This window comes from Lasioglossum baleicum, chromosome 12 (genome assembly GCF_051020765.1).
Source record: "Lasioglossum baleicum chromosome 12, iyLasBale1, whole genome shotgun sequence".
In the NCBI taxonomy this organism is placed as follows: Eukaryota; Metazoa; Arthropoda; class Insecta; order Hymenoptera; family Halictidae; genus Lasioglossum; species Lasioglossum baleicum.
Genome location: NC_134940.1, coordinates 2,331,084 through 2,347,626, shown reverse-complemented (window position 1 = coordinate 2,347,626; position 16,543 = coordinate 2,331,084). Strand labels below are relative to the sequence as shown.

The following is a 16,543-nucleotide window of genomic DNA, read 5'->3' as shown; positions in this document are numbered from 1 at the left end:
GTTTTTGGAGTTTGGCCAATACACCCTGTAAAAATTCTATTCGCAGTCCTTTACAGCGATATAAGGTCAGCTGTTTTAAGCCTGCGTGCAGGTGTAGTAGAGATCGTCCTTTTAAAACTGTCCGCGTTGCCTTAAATGAAGTTAATTGCGCTGCTCCTTCCAGGACTTGTATCAAGTCCGTGTCCACGCTTCCGCAACATTCGCCTATACTCAGTTGTTCCAGCCTATTTGCTGCTTCCGCTAGATTTCTCATCGCCGATGGTCTGATAGGCGCGGCGGTAAGATCGATGGTGGTCAGTTCCGGAGCCTCCTTCAAGGCTATTGCTACCACCTGTGGTCGCAGGGACTGCGTCAGTGTTTCTTCCGCAATCGTTATTTTGTGAATATTTCGTGTTCTTCGCATCAACCAGTAGAACGCATCTGTTGTGACTTTTCTACCCGACCAGGTCTGTGGCCAGCGCCAGTCTGTAAGATCCAGGTGCCTAATTTGATGAAACGAAGCCAGAGCCCCGGTTCTCCACCTCCGCGATAATTGTTCCATTCGGGCCCTGTCTGGAAATGGTAGATACTGCGCGATATGCACTATGCATTCTATTGGTAGCGGTATTTTATCCGTTAAATCCAGTCCCGGAAATGGGTTAACGGCTGGTCGTTGTTTAATTATCTTCCATTCATGCCAAGGGTCTCCTTGCAATAGCCTTAACTTTCTCTTATGTACGGTAAAAGTACTCGCCATTGCCCTTTCTGCTTGCTCTTTTGTTGCAAACGTTAAGAACGCCTGGTTGCCTGTTTTCTTCCGCAGGACCACTGCATGCTCCAATTCGTAGTCCTTGAAGGTTTTCTGCAAATCCTCCTTCTTTGTATATGGCGCCAGTCGTGTTACGAATAGTCGTCGTCCTGCCTTGGGGCGGCTTGGACCTCCACTGCTCCCTTCCCCGTCCATTATCAACAATGTTCCGCTATTAATAAAAATTTTTACTTAAGTATACCATGGTTAAGCGCAACAACAAATTCTAGTACAACATGATGTTTGGTTGATTAAGAAGACATTCAATGTTTGCGTTATGTTTATGGGAGCTGGGTTGGTTTTCCTCCTTCCCTTTTCCTGCATTGCCGTGGTATGTACTCCGGCTTTAATACAAGCTTTGTGACATTGGTGTTCTCCACCATATATATATAAAGATTAGTCTTCAGTGACGCTATCCGTTATTAAAGTTATTCGCTAGTCGACCCTTCGAAGCACAATCTTGAGTCTGCGTTGCTATGTATTCGTTAAGGCTTTGGCCTTCATATCATGTCAACAATGCGTGTGCCCCCTTCTCTCTTTTCCCTATGCTAATTGTATCTTGTCAACATGTTTTGTAAATTGCTTTCCGTTTTCGTGTTCTAATATAACATTATTCTTTTCCAGAATTGAAACGATCTTACAGGGACCTCGATAGTGCTTCTCAAATTTTCCTATTTTCAGTTTGACTAAGGCTGCGCGTACAGTGGATCCGTTTTCGTCCGACATCCGACAACGGCTCACACAGACGAGCGAGCGAGCGGATTACAGCGGTAATCGTGTTCATTGCATATCAAACGCCGCACATTGCGTGTTTTCTTTGTTATACATCCCGGTACGTGTGTCGAGACTCGCGTCAACCCATTGTCATATCGCCCTAGTCAGACGCGACACAAACAAACGTTGCTCAGAGTCCAAATTAGAGCTAGTACCTTTACCCGAGTATATGAGATACCCGGGTACTCGGGTACCCATGAGACACCCGGGTAGAGCAAAAATACCCGGGTATCTCATAAGACAGCCGAGTACCCGGGTGCCCAAGCATCTCATAAGACAGCCTACTACCCGGGTACCCGGGTGGTGCCCAAGCATCTCATGAGATCTCAGAATTGGCTACTAGAATTATTACTACCCGAGCTGAATTTCGGTTATGATTCGGTCGTGTTATTCTGTATTCTGTTCGGCCCAAGATCGTACAATGTATGCAAGCAGACAGAGTGACCGTATATTAACACGTATATGATTAAAAAACACAAAAATTGTTCGGCATAATCGGGCAATTATTGATATCTCGACCACTACACTGATTTCGATGATTTTTTATTATGGTATACAAATCGACATTTTGAACAAATAGTGTTTGTTATTTCAACAATTATTTAAATACATTTTTATGCTGCACATATAATGTATAAAAATTTGTTTATATACTAATTATATAAATTATTATTTATTATTAATGAATTTTTTAACAATGTTTTAAATAAATAGTTTCTTATAATGCTTACAATTTTATTTGTATATGCACTATTTAAATACGTATTTATTATTAAACAATTATTAAATACATTTTTATGCTGCACAAATAATGTATACACATTTGTTTAGATAATAATTATTTAAATAGTTTTTAATTATTATTTATTGTTTAAATAATTTATAAATAAATTAATTTTTATAATGTATAGAAACTTGTTTTATTTGTTATTTTCATTATTATTCCAATAATAATTTATTGTTAAAATAATTGTTTAAATAAATAACTTTTTGAATGGATGAATATAGAAATAAATTGTAAAAATTTATTCATTTAGAATTTAAACAATTATTGTAACAATAAATTCTATTATTGAAATAATAATTCAAATATTGAATATAGAAACAAGTTATAAAAATTTATATGTTTAAACAATTATTTCGACGATAAATTATTATTGCAATAATAATTAAAATAATGAATATAGAAACACATTATAAAAATTGATTTATTAAAACAATTATTTTGGCAATAAATTGCTATTTAAATAATAATTCAAATAATGAATATAGAAATAAATTATAAAAATTTATATGTTTAAACCAGTGGTGAGCAACCCGCGGCGTATTGTGGGTCAAAAGTGGAAAGATTACGCGCGGGCCTCAACCGGCAAAGCAAGCAATAGTAAATACTTTGTTGCGTCGCGCAACGCCGGATTCCGGCAGGCTGCAGGCAGTTTGCTAGCGAGCCAAATGCGGCCCGCGGTCCTGCCGGTTGCTCATCACTGATTTAAACTGTTTAAACAATCATTTCTACAATAAATTATTATTCAAATATGAATATAGAATAATGAATATAGAAACAAATTATAAAAATTTATTTGTTTAAACAATTATTTCTACAATAAATTATTAGTGAAATAATAATTCAAATAATGAATATAGAAACAAATTATAAAAATGTATTTGTTTAAACAATTATTATAACAATAAATTATTGTTGGTTAATTAGTAATTCAAATAGTGAATATAGAAACAAATTATAAAAATTTATTTGTTTAAACAATTATTCTAACAATAAATTATTATTGAAATAATAATTCAAATAGTGATTATATTATAGAAACAAATTATAAAAATTAACTATAAATAACAATAAATAACTACATAAATAATAAATATTATAAGTCCGAACACAATACAGAATACAGAATGGCAGAACCGAAATCCAGAACCGAAGAATAACAGTTATGGAATCGAAATAAGCCAGATATAAGCCAGAACCGATATTCTATTTATTGTTAGTAACAGTCATAACATCATTTCGGTTCTTCATAACTGTTTCGAGAACCGGATCCGATATCGTAACAGTTTTCAAGCCCTGGAACCGAGTACACGGATAGCCGACTATCTCATAAGATACCCGGGTAGCCGACTATCTCATGAGATACCCGGGTAGCCGACTATCTCATGAGATACCCGGGTACTCGGGTAATTTTCGTTTACCCGGGTATCTCATGGCTTACCCGAGTACCCGAGTATCTCATAAGTCACAGCTCTAGTCCAAATCGTCTATCGAGCACCTTGTGTAACGAAGGTTAAATACACGGTGTTTTCTTTTCTCAAATCTCGATCTCCAAACTTCATCGAGCTTCACCCAATTCTACCGGTTTCCACTTCCTGGAGGTACGAACCTTTAATTCTCATACATCGAGATCGCGATCATTGGATCCGTAACCAATCCAGTGGAGTGCGAAAGGTAAGGGCAAGAGATTCGACTCTCATAGATTTCATAAAGAATAATTTATCGGAATATATATAGAGAGAAGGAAAGAACGGTTAAACTACCCTCAATGCTATTTCCAATGCATCCCCCAACGTTTGCGGATCTCTTGCAGCTACTGCTCTTGCTAGTTCATCCGGTAAACCTTTAATAAACGAATTCAAGGCTGTTGATTTCGTGTAGATTCGTTTTTATTCATACAAATGTTTGCAATCTCCCGTTGGTAATATTCGAGAAGTCTTTAATAAGAAAAACGTCTTTTTAGGTGTTTAATTTGTTCATCAACTGATTCGAACACAATATCATAAATACAATCTCGAGCTTCACCCCTCAATTTTAAAATGACTGCTCTGATAAACATCTCCCGCAAATTTCGGGTAGGCAAGACGCGTTTTGTATATCGTTAACGTAATATTTCTCCCGTCAAAAAGCTTGTTGAATCGTAAAAGTCTCAGCCATTGCGTTAGACGTAATCTCACTAAAATATTTACACGAGTTCGCGCTCAAAGCTGCGGTTTCTTTAGAAGTAGACATTTTACAATAATAATAAAATCAACCAAACGACAACAATAATATAAAAACTATTAACATAACAATACTTCAATCGATAATAGAACAATTGAATGTTATCAATGATTCGGGCGAACAATATCCAATAGCAAACGCTATCAAAGATCTGCAATCGGCACGATTCAACCGTAATATCACAAAAAAATTCAATCAAAGTTCAATCACACAAATGTAGATATATGTATATATGTCTACAGGGTGAATTCGATAATGTAGGACACCTAAATATCGCCGTTAGGATTAGAGATAGAAGAAAATGTTACAGATAAAAGTCGTACTGTTAAAGGGGGCAAATATGGTGATATAAAAAAATGTTCCGTTTGTAGTCGTTTTCAAGGTCTTCTGAAGGTCATCGATGATTTTTAAATAGCACCATATATTTTTAACTTCACAGTGTTGTAGCTGATTTCAAGACGAGTTCAATGATGCGGTACACTATGACCTTCAAATGACCTTGATCTTCGAAAATTGGCGTTTCTTTGCGCGGTCCATCTCTTCCGGCTATGGTGATGCAAAAAATATTTGTTACGTAATGTGCATATCATCAATGGACCAAATATCTGGCAAGAATATTTTTTTCCAAAGGTCATTTTTTTCGAAGTTGTCAAGGTCATCGATGTTTTTTGATACATAACTATATTTTTATTTTATTGCATCGTGCAACTGATCGAAAAATACATTCAGATATGTATAATAACATTGAAATTACCTTGATCTTCGAAAACTAAAGTTTTACCTTCAGATCAAGATTAAGGTCATGTTATTATACATATCTGAATGTAATTTTCAATCAGTTGCACGATGCAATAAAATAAAAATGTAGTTATGTATCAAAAATCATCGATGACCTTCAAAAGACCTTGAAGACGACTACAAACGGAACATTTTTTATATCACCATATTTGCCCCCTTTAACAGTACAACTTTTCTCTCTAACATTTTCTTCTATCTCTAATCCTAACGGAGACATATAGGTGTCCTGCTTTATCGAATTCACCCTGTATATAAGATCTGGTGACTTCACCAATCTCTATTGTAAATCAGTATTACTGTTATTCAATTTAGAATATATTTAATTGTTTCAATTATCATAATTGTTGTGGGGTTTCGGCTTATAATTATTTATTATGCATACTATATTACACTTACAAGGAGAGTGCAAGGCCTCCAGGTCACCGATTTACATGTCGTAAAAGCATACGAAACATAATACGCTGAAACAGCTTGCACCAATTTTTTAACCTATGCTGGAATATGTATGGCATGCAGCCGAATTAACTTTTCCAAAACACGAATCAAATCTGTTTTTTCATAGAAGTAGAAAGAAGCAGGTTCCAATGTAACAATACTGCACTTATTCGATGTGCAAGCTGTTTCTGCGTATTATGTTTCGTATGCTTTAAGACATGTACCACTGTTATAATTAAAAATATGTAATTATATTACAATATTCTTCTGTTTCCAGACATGTGAGGGTAATTAGCTATTTTATTCACTTCGATTAATTTATTCATAATTTATTAAAACAATTGTTCTTTGATTTGTAATAAATGTGTTATCTCTTACAAATCATATAAATAAATGGTAATTGTGCATAAAAGGCCTCACCGATTTTGATAAAATTTAAATATGTTGTAAAACTCAACATTCTGAACAACTTTTTCCTATATATGTAACCGCCGCTCTGTCTTAGTTTTTGAGATATTTGCGAAAAACTGTAGCTACTACTACATTTAATTTTGCCTATACGTGCACGCCCGTGCTGTGCGTATGCGTCAGTATGCTGCGACCGCGCGGCAACTGTTTCTACGATTGTCGATCGATATTCTATATACGGTGAACGATGTTACATATATAAGGTGAGCTTTCAATTTTGAAAGACTACATCTGGATTTTCGCGTGCGTGGTCGGGCCGGCCGTCAGGCCGGCCCTCTCCGCCCCCCACCACCTAACCCTAACCAATTCTGATCGCATGATTTTCATTATTAGTTCAAATTCTGTATGACGGCTATATAAAATACAAAAATTATGCGATCAGAATTAGTTAGGTTAGGTTAGGTGGTGGGGGGCGGAGGGGGCCGGCCGTTAGGCCGGCCCGACCACGCATGCAAAAATCCAGATGTAGTTTTTCAAAATTGAAAGCTCACCTTATATATGTATCACCCTATATAGAACCCACAACGTGTTTACAAAAAAAAATAAACAGAAAATAAATTTTTCGGGTTATCCGCTCAGAAACACTGTGTGGGTGTGTGTGGTGTTGTCGTAGTATAATATGTACTCATTCTTCATCATCATATTGTGGTGTACGCGCTTTATGAGTATGTACAGCGTGTACAATGGCGCGCCCTACCGGCGCGTCGGTGATCGGTAGCAATGCGACAATGCGATCACTCTCTCCGTGGCCCTGTCCCGGACACATCTGTTATATGTACATCGTGAATAAAGCCTTATAGGTTAAGAGTGTCTCGGTGTTACCGTTTACATACCCGCGGCCTTATAAAACACAGCACTGGCGACGAGGATTCGGAAGGATTCCGCTGGTACCCAGCGACGAAAGTGTGATAGTGGAAAGTGTATAGTCGATTCGTTGTTCCGTCCGAAGGACGAGCAGCAAGAGCAAAGAGAGTCGTCATACGCGAACGGGAGAGTCATCATACGCACACACGTGTTGTGCTGCGAACACGAGACGCAATTAGTGCGCGATTGTGCACAAAGTGACTTAGGTGTGAAAGTAGCGGACGCTGATGTCCGACTCGGACCAAAGTCACGAGAGCGACGACTCCAAAAGTCAGTTGACACTTAGCAAAGCGCAGCAACTACGAAAGGACGATATTATCGCCGAGTTAAAAAAAAGGGGTGTCGAAGTAGATGAAGATACGTACCGCGACATATTGCGTAAGCAACTGGTCGATCTAGTGCGAGCAGAGATCGAGAGTCAGAAAAGACCCGAGCAGCCTTGTACAAGAGACGAAAACAAGGAGGGGCCTGGAAGGTCGAACGAGAAGTTCGACGTACACAAAATTAAAATCAGTCGTACGGAGAATACCAGCAAGGTAAACACAAGCAACGTGAGCAGTGACGAAAGCGAAATGGCGGAGAATACGAAGCTATTATTCCATTTGAAAACGGACGACTGGGAGGCATTTATAGAAAGATTAGAGCTCTACCTTGTCGTAAAGAAAATCGAAGATGATAAAATGCAAGCGGCCACGCTACTGACGCATTTCGATGAGGAGGCGTACATACTCATTCGAAGTTTATGTGCGCCCGACAAACCAGCTACAAAAAAGTTCACTGACTTAGTAAGGTTAATGTCAGAACACCTCAACCCTAAGCCGTCGGAAGTAATGGATAGGGCTGTGCGAACATCTGCAGAATGCGAGCCGAACTAAGTTCGACTGAGTCGAGCCGAGTCGAGTCGAGTTCTCGCACGAAGCGAACGGTTCGCACGGGACGGATAGTTCGCATCGATGCGAAGTACTCGCATCGATACGAACTACTCGCACCGATGCGAACTATCCGACCCGTGCGAACCGTTCGCTTCGTGCGAGAACTCGCCTAGGTTCGCTCAATCCAATCGAACTTTTCTGGGCTCGCACCGAGCATGCGGTTCGTACGAAAAGAACGCGAACGGCTTGTATCTTACACGAAGGAAACGAATCGAAATGAATTCATATTCAAGCGTAATATAACATGGTGCGAGTTATACATAGCGGGAAGAGCGGTACATCGATATTTTCATAATTTTAATATATTGATGGTGCTAAATATTTAGGATATTTTATTATATATTTTGATAGTAAAATGGCCATAATGTTGATTAATGTAAATTCAGAATTTCTATAACCCTCTTATTGAAAACAGTTATGCAAAAACAACTATTTTCTAGATTTATGTGAATAAGTAGACATGATTGATTTTCATCTCGAAGTCTTTTCTGAATTTGCAAATGTTGAAGTGGGTATGTAAATTCTGTGCAAAATTGACACGATGAACGATATTATTTATACTTGTAGAAGGTTTTATGAAAACGCAAAAAGATATATTTAAATAATAGCTTGCACAATTTTATTATTCCTTGGAAGCATGTTTATTTAGATACTATATATGACGAGTTAGTAGAGTATTTAGGTAAATCAAGGTATTTCTTTTTAATTAAAAATTAACACATATCACGTATGTATTAAATTGAAAATGAATTTTTCTTTATTTCTCTCTCATTCTCTTTCTCTCTCTGTCTCTCTCTCTCTCTCTAGATATAATAACAATAATAACAATAATAACAATAATAACAATAATAACAATTTTTTTAAAGCGGGTTGGTGAAAAAATCTTGAAAAGACACGTTCTTCTGACTTTCCATCGAAATTGGAGATGAAGATCTATGTTCACGCCAAAATCCGCTTTGGCTCGTCGAACAATACTTCTGGTTGGAACTGATACGATTATCAATCTTTTGGCTTACGCTGGAGTCGGCGCCCCCCCTCTTCTCTCTTCTACTGGCGAATAACAAGAACAGTAAATAATAATAACAACAATATCAATAACAACATAAATGATAAAAGTGATACATACCTTTGCAGTACAATCTACAATTTCTGATTGGCAAATACAAAGCAGAGTTGCTCCACTTTTTCTGATAGTAAAGACGATCTCCTCTCTGTAACTATATTCCCAGCGAGTGAGAATAATCTTTCACTATACGTTTGTGTTGCTGGAACGCTTAATAAATTCCTAGCAACTATTGCTAAATCACGATATCGTGTAGAATTTTGGTTCCACCACTCCAGAATACACGATTCCGGTGAAATCAATTTTTCGCTTATGTAAGCGTCTGTTTGGCTGCACACAATATTTGTTGTGTGGCCTTCGAGCTGCGCTACATCTTTAAAGAACGCGAACAGCGTATGCGTTGATGCTTCTGCTGCTGATGATGATGATGCTGCAAAAAGATATGTAATATATACGTACTATATTAAATGCAATCTCGTTCATTTTTGTGATTCTTTTACACTCACCAACGTTTTCATCTGCAACGGTTTCATCTGCATTCGGTGTAGACGGTTTACTATATGTCGTTGCAAATTTATTTAATACAGCTTTTGCCTCGTCTTTCCTCTCCATTGGCAACAATCTATCTTTTATACGCGGATCTAAAAGCATGCTTGCTACTAGACATTCCATGTTCGTAGCAAAAGAAAATCTTGCGTCCAGTTCAGTGATCAAATTCCTTTTCAATTTCGCGACTTCGCTGTCACTGTCGTTCTCCTGAATTTTGGTTAACCTGTCACGAATTGCGTGTACTGTAGGAATGTAACTTGGAAGGGTGGGTGTATCTTGTACTGACATCATTTCAGTCGCCTCTTTGAACAGTTTAAGATACGTGGAATATTTTTCCATTTCGGTCCACTCGCGGGCCGTAAACAGGTCGGGCATGTCCGGTTCGCACAGCACATGGTGCAATGCTCGACGCACGTTGATCAGCCTATTTATCATGTCAAACTGAGAATTCCATCTCGTTTGGCAGTCGATGATCAATTTTAACGGCGTCCTCTCCGGATACTGCACCGTTTGTTCCATTTTTAATTTTTCATTGGCCGTCGACGACCGATGAAAATGTCCGACGATTCGCCGACATTTTTGCAACAAAGATGCCAATCCTGTGCACGGCTTCATTGCATCTTTGATAGTCAACTGAAAAAAGAAAATATTACATTTTGCCGTTAAAACACATATTGTTCATCGAGATAAAGTCTACTTTGGTAAATAATTGTTATTAACATGTTTATACCTGTAAAGTGTGAGCGAAACATGGAATTCGCTCCCATGTAGGACTTAATCGTACTGCTTTCACCATGTTTGCAGCATTGTCTGTTACAAAATATATATGGAATTCTGTCTTATCAAGGTTCCATTCCCTTACAGTATTTCTCAAGAACGAATTTATATGTTCTCCAGTGTGTGATTCCGTCACATTATGTATTTTTAATGTGAAGTTTTGTATCACAAAATTGTTGTTCATATAATGTACAGTTACGGATAGATAACTCTCGTTGGACTTTGAAGTCCATCCGTCCGTTGTAAAAGCAAAAGTTTCTGTCTGAAAAATTGAGAAGATTGATTAAAAATAAAAAAGAAAGAAACATATACTTCAGTATTATAATTCAAACAAAATATTCTGACTTACAGTTGTGATATCTTTTTCTAGTATTGTCGCCACCCTTTTCTTCTCGTCCTTATATATTGCGGGCACAATGCTTTCTGAGAAAGTGGTACGGCTGGGTAATTTGTACCGCGGCTCTAACATTCTAATTAAATTTTTAAATCCGACATCCTCAACGATGCAGAATGGCTGACAATCACGTATCATCATTTCAGCAATCGATTTGGTAATTACTTTCGATCTGGTAGAATTAGTTTCCAGCATGGTGAGATTTACTTCTACATCGTGTCTGGTGGTACTGGCCGTACTGGGTACTGTTTCCTCTTCCTCTTCTGCCGCGAAATATTCTTCACGATGCTGATATTCTATATGCCGCTTCAGAGTTGTTGTGCTAGCCCGCTTGCACTTCAATGTCTTTTGGCAATGAAAATATCGATGTACCGCTCTTCCCGCTATGTATAACTCGCACCATGTTATATTACGCTTGAATATGAATTCATTTCGATTCGTTTCCTTCGTGTAAGATACAAGCCGTTCGCGTTCTTTTCGTACGAACCGCATGCTCGGTGCGAGCCCAGAAAAGTTCGATTGGATTGAGCGAACCTAGGCGAGTTCTCGCACGAAGCGAACGGTTCGCACGGGTCGGATAGTTCGCATCGGTGCGAGTAGTTCGTATCGATGCGAGTACTTCGCATCGATGCGAACTATCCGTCCCGTGCGAACCGTTCGCTTCGTGCGAGAACTCGACTCGACTCGCACAAGCGAGTCTCGACTCGACTCGACTCGAACTCGGCTCGCATTTTGTGAGCCCGCTTGCAGCTCTAGTAATGGAGAGATGCACGTTCAACAGTGCTAGGCAAGGGACGAACGAATCAGTCGCCGACTTTGCAACGCGATTACGGAAATTATCATTGCATTGCAAGTATACAGACTTGAACACAGCCCTGCGGGACCAGTTAGTGTGTGGTATACACGACGAGTCGACGAGGGTCGAGTTATTCAAATTGACTAACCTCACCTTCGACAAGGCACTCAAAGAAGCAACGGCTCGAGAGAGCGCAATGAAAAATGCTGCAGGAGCAGTGAGGACGTTAGCCAGCAGAAATCAAAAAGAGGAAGTCTTTGCCATGAGTCATACAGAGAGAGAAAAAGTTGAGAAAGGGCAACTTTCGGGCCAATACAAAAAACCCGACAATCCGAGGCGAGTAAACCTGGGCGGATCATACGCAAGCACGAGCACCGAGCGAAGCTGTTTCTGCTGTGGCAAACCAGGCCACATCGCCAGGATATGCAGACACCGAGGAAGTTCATGCAGTTTCTGCCACCAAAGGGGGCACTTGGAGAGCGCCTGTTTAAAAAAGAGGAGAGCCGGCAACAAATTTCTTCAAGAATCAAACGATGAGGCAGAAGGCAGTAGCGGTTCAACGGACAGCCACGTCTACGATTTTTTCTCGCTGCGTGCGGAAGAGTGTAAAACAGTTTGTAATGTGGTGAATAATATTAAAGCGGATCCGATGTATATCAATGTTAAACTGAATGGTAAAACAGTTTCGATGGAAGTAGACTCAGGTACGTACTATGCAGTAATGTCAGAAGACTTTAAAAACGAACATTTAAGAAATTGGAAAATCGATAAGTGTAGTACAAACTTATACGGTTACGAACAAAACGCGATGACGCCAATTGGCCAATTAAAGAATTTAAAAGTAAATTTAAATAATCAGATAAAAACGTTAAGTTGTTTATTGCTGAAAGGGAATGGCCCGCCACTGATCGGTAGACAGTGGCTGGCAGAGTTCGGCTTGTGGCCTAACATGTCAGACATTGCTGCATTAAGCGACAATAGTAATAAAATGTTAAATTTGAACGTGAACAACGTGAGAGAAATCCTCCTATCGGAATTTAATGTATTGTTCGGAAGTACGCCCGGGCGGTACAATAAACGTGAAATTAAGTTACACGTGAAGGAAAATACAAAACCGATCGCGCTTAGGGCAAGGCACGTTCCGTACGCGCTTAAAATTAAAGTAGAAAACGAGATAGAGAGATTAACAAAATTGGGTCATTTAAAAAAAGTGGAAACGAGCGAGTGGGCCACGCCGATAGTCCCTGTGTTAAAAAGCAATGGCGAAGTAAGAATTTGCGGCGATTTTAAAGTAACCGTAAATCCAAACTTGCACGTGACCAAACGACCGTTTCCGCGCATTGACGATATTTTTCACGTATTACAAAAGGGTTCGTTTTTCTCGCAACTTGACCTACCACATGCTTACATGCAGATCCCGGTTGATGAAAAATCTCAAGAATTATTAACGATTACGACTCATGTGGGCTTATTCCGGTATACAAAAATGACAGAGGGCACGGCGCCTGCCCCGAGCGAATTCCAGCAAATAATGGATGAGTGTTTGCAGGATATTCCAAATGCCATCGCGTATCTAGACAATATTTTTGTAACCGGTCACACGAATAAAGAGCATCTGGAAAATTTACAGAAAGTGTGTAAACGATTGGAGGAGTGCGGGTTAAGATTAAATGAAAAAAATGTGATTTTATGAAAGAGCGTATTGAAGTCTTAGGTTACGTTATCGACGCGACCGGCCTACATAAGTCAAGATCAAAGGTAAAAGCGATGGTTGAGGCACCAAGACCGACAAACAGCAAACAGCTCGCCTCTTTCCTTGGATTAATTAATTTTTACGCGAGATTTTTGGCAGATAGATCCGAAAAATTGAAGCCTCTATTTGACGGCGCGCACAAGAAAAATTTTGAATGGACCAAGGAATGTGAGGAAGCTTTTCGCTGGGTAAAGAATGAGTTGATTTCTCCTAGGGTACTGGCCCATTACGACCAAAACGAGGAATTGATTTTGGCATGTGATGCGTCAATGTACGGACTTTCGGCGATATTATCGCATAGATATAAAGACGGCACGGAAAAGCCGATTGCGTATGCGTCAAAGAAAATTCCGGAAAAGGAAATGAACAGGGCGATTATAGACAAAGAAGCTAGCGCAATTGTATTCGGGTTAGTAAAGTTCTACGATTTTGTCTTCGGCCGAGAAATAATCTTACGCACGGATCATAAACCGTTAGAGCACATTTTTGGTCCAAAGAAAGGTATACCGATTACAGCCGCGAGCCGCTTGCAGAGATGGGCATATTTTCTGTCGGGCTTTCGATATAAAATCGAATACATCAAATCAGAACGTAATGGGAATTGCGATGCGTTATCGCGTTTACCTATTGATGACGATACAGACGTTTTCGGCGCGGATTTTACGCCGGTCTATTATGTGAATGAAAAAATGAGCGTCATAGGTTGGCAAAAAGTAGTCCTTGAAACTAAACGCGATAAAGTTTTAAGCAGAATCATGAAATTTTGTACGATAGGGTGGCCGAGTAATCACAAAGAGTTATCGGACGAGGAGCAAAAATATTTGTCTAAAAAGAACGAAATCGAAATAGAAGAGAATTGTTTGTTTTGGGGATGTAGGATAATCATCCCAGAATCATTACGTGCGCAACTATTAATCGACTTTCATGCGTCGCACCTAGGGATGGTGAAGATCAAAGCCTTGGCACGATCGTACGTGTGGTGGCCGAATATTGATCGGGACATAGAAAACACAGTAAAATCATGTAAAATTTGCATTGCAGAACAAAAAGCACCACCACACGCACCATTGACGCCATGGCCTTGGCCAGAAAAGGCATGGGATAGGATACACGCAGATTTTTTAGGGCCGTTGTACGGGGATATGTATCTGGTAGTAGTGGACGCCCATTCGAAGTGGCCAGAGGTTATCAACTTCCGAGACAATACTAAAGCATACAGAGTCATTGAAGTGTTCGATAAATTATTTGCTCAATACGGACTACCAAAACTTATTGTCACGGACAACGGTCCGCAGTTTAGAAGCGATGAGTTGGAGCAATATTTGAAAAGCAATGGTGTCGGGCACAGTTTCTCCCCGCCCTATCACCCGGCGACAAACGGGGCAGCCGAAAATTTTGTCGGCACATTTAAAGACAAGGTTATAAAAATTGTAAAAGGGGGGGAAAGGGTACATGAAGCCATCAATAAATTTATGTTCGACTACCGTAGCGCGCCACACTGCACGACCGGGAAATCGCCAGCGTGGTTGTTCTATAAGCGAGAGCTTAGAACACGCTTTGACTTGTTGAGACCAAATGTCCGGAATAAAGTACACAAGAAGCAGCAGTCACAGATTGAGAATAGTCCGCATTCGCGCAATGTGCAACTAAGCGTAGGTGACGTAGTCATGGTTGATCACTACGGTATTTCCGGTGAAAAGCGTATCCCGGCCGAAATTGTTAAAGAGTTGTCACCGTCAACCTTTAGAGTGAAAACTGAATCGGGTACTGTTACGAAGCGTCATACCGACCAGATTGTTAAGCCGGTACGTCACTCAGCGAGAATAGCGAACCGTCAGCGAAGGGAATAAGATGCATATGAACGCATACTTAAAAAAGAGGGAGGAAATGTGGTGTACGCGCTTTATGAGTATGTACAGCGTGTACAATGGCGCGCCCTACCGGCGCGTCGGTGATCGGTAGCAATGCGACAATGCGATCACTCTCTCCGTGGCCCTGTCCCGGACACATCTGTTATATGTACATCGTGAATAAAGCCTTATAGGTTAAGAGTGTCTCGGTGTTACCGTTTACATACCCGCGGCCTTATAAAACACAGCACATATGATTTAAAAAGTTCACGCGGTATATGGATCGTTCGCGGATCGTAGTGGTATATCTGCAGAAACAGTTGACGAGCGGTCGCATCATGCTGACGCACACGCACAGCACGGGCGTGCACGTATAGGCAAAATTCAATGTAGTAGTAGCTACAGTTTTTCGCAAATATCTCAAAAACTAAGGCTGAGCGGCGGTTACATGTATAGGAAAAAGTTGTTCAGAATGTTGAGTTTTACAACATATTTAAATTTTATCAAAATCGGTGAGGTGGGACCTTTTATGCACAATTACCAAATAAATGAGTAAAGAAATATTTTTCCCCGGACGGGAAACGAACCGTAGCCCATTGGATTGTAGGTCTAGTACATTGCTACTACACCAAGAAATTATTCGTTGTATCCTTCCTCTACAATAGCATATTTATACTAATGGTTATGAAAAAACTTTGTTTATGAATATCTCAACAAATATTGAGTGTTTGCCCCTGTAATGCAGAGTTGTGCTAATTCAATTACATTGTAATTCAATTACGTAATTGAATTACATTGTATTTCAATTAATAGTAATTCAATTTCGTCGCAAATGAATTACTATATAATTCGAATACAACGTAATTCAATTACTAAGTATTTCAATCAGATTTGTAATTGAAACGTAATGTAATTGAAATACAATGTAATTGAAATACAATATAATTGAAATGTAATTTATAATTGAATTACAGTATAATTGAAATACAATATACTTGAAATACAATATAATTGAGACACAATGTAATTGAAATACAATATAATTGAAATGTAATTTATAATTGAATTACATTTATTATTGCCCGCCCCCTGAAGGGGAGCGCCGTACCTCGAGGTTTCCCTCATACCGGCAAAGGCAGTTTAGCGAGATCTTGTTTCATTTCCAGTTTCGGTTCCAATTTTGGTCAGGTATCTGCGGGGGATAGTGTGGGATGGGATGGGTGTATATATGTAACTGTTGTTCTTGTTGTTTTTCCTTTCTATCTCAGTTGTATGTATATGTACGCTGCTTCCGCT

General features: G+C 39.3%; 2 protein-coding genes across 2 annotated transcripts; one reads left to right on the top strand and one right to left on the bottom strand.

The window, feature by feature from the left end:
- The first annotated feature begins 6,715 nt into the window (after window positions 1-6,715).
- LOC143214585 (uncharacterized) lies at window positions 6,716-9,083 on the top strand. The gene is made up of 2 exons (XM_076435807.1): window positions 6,716-8,093; window positions 8,168-9,083. The coding sequence occupies exon 1, from the start codon at window positions 7,361-7,363 to the stop codon at window positions 8,006-8,008; it is 648 nt and encodes a 215-aa protein (XP_076291922.1). The 5' UTR covers window positions 6,716-7,360; the 3' UTR covers window positions 8,009-8,093; window positions 8,168-9,083.
- Window positions 8,183-11,467, bottom strand: LOC143214581 (zinc finger BED domain-containing protein 4-like). The gene is made up of 5 exons (XM_076435802.1): window positions 10,804-11,467; window positions 10,408-10,716; window positions 9,635-10,310; window positions 9,192-9,558; window positions 8,183-9,112 (listed from the first exon to the last, which is right to left on the bottom strand). The coding sequence occupies exons 1-4, from the start codon at window positions 11,338-11,340 to the stop codon at window positions 9,206-9,208; spliced, it is 1,875 nt and encodes a 624-aa protein (XP_076291917.1). The 5' UTR covers window positions 11,341-11,467; the 3' UTR covers window positions 8,183-9,112; window positions 9,192-9,205.
- Between the last annotated feature and the right edge of the window lie 5,076 nt (window positions 11,468-16,543).

What these genes read in the sequence shown, in the direction of transcription:
- LOC143214585 (XM_076435807.1), top strand. Translation starts at nt 7,361, where the DNA reads ATGTCCGACTCGGACCAAAGTCACGAGAGCGACGACTCCAAAAGTCAG.
- LOC143214581 (XM_076435802.1), bottom strand. Translation starts at nt 11,340, where the DNA reads ATGCGGTTCGTACGAAAAGAACGCGAACGGCTTGTATCTTACACGAAG. An exon ending in TAGAAAAAGATATCACAACT is followed by an intron (nt 10,717 to 10,803) that starts GTAAGTCAGAAT and finishes TCAATTTTTCAG; the next exon opens with ACAGAAACTTTTGCTTTTAC. An exon ending in CGTTGCAGATGAAAACGTTG is followed by an intron (nt 9,559 to 9,634) that starts GTGAGTGTAAAA and finishes ATCTTTTTGCAG; the next exon opens with CATCATCATCATCAGCAGCA.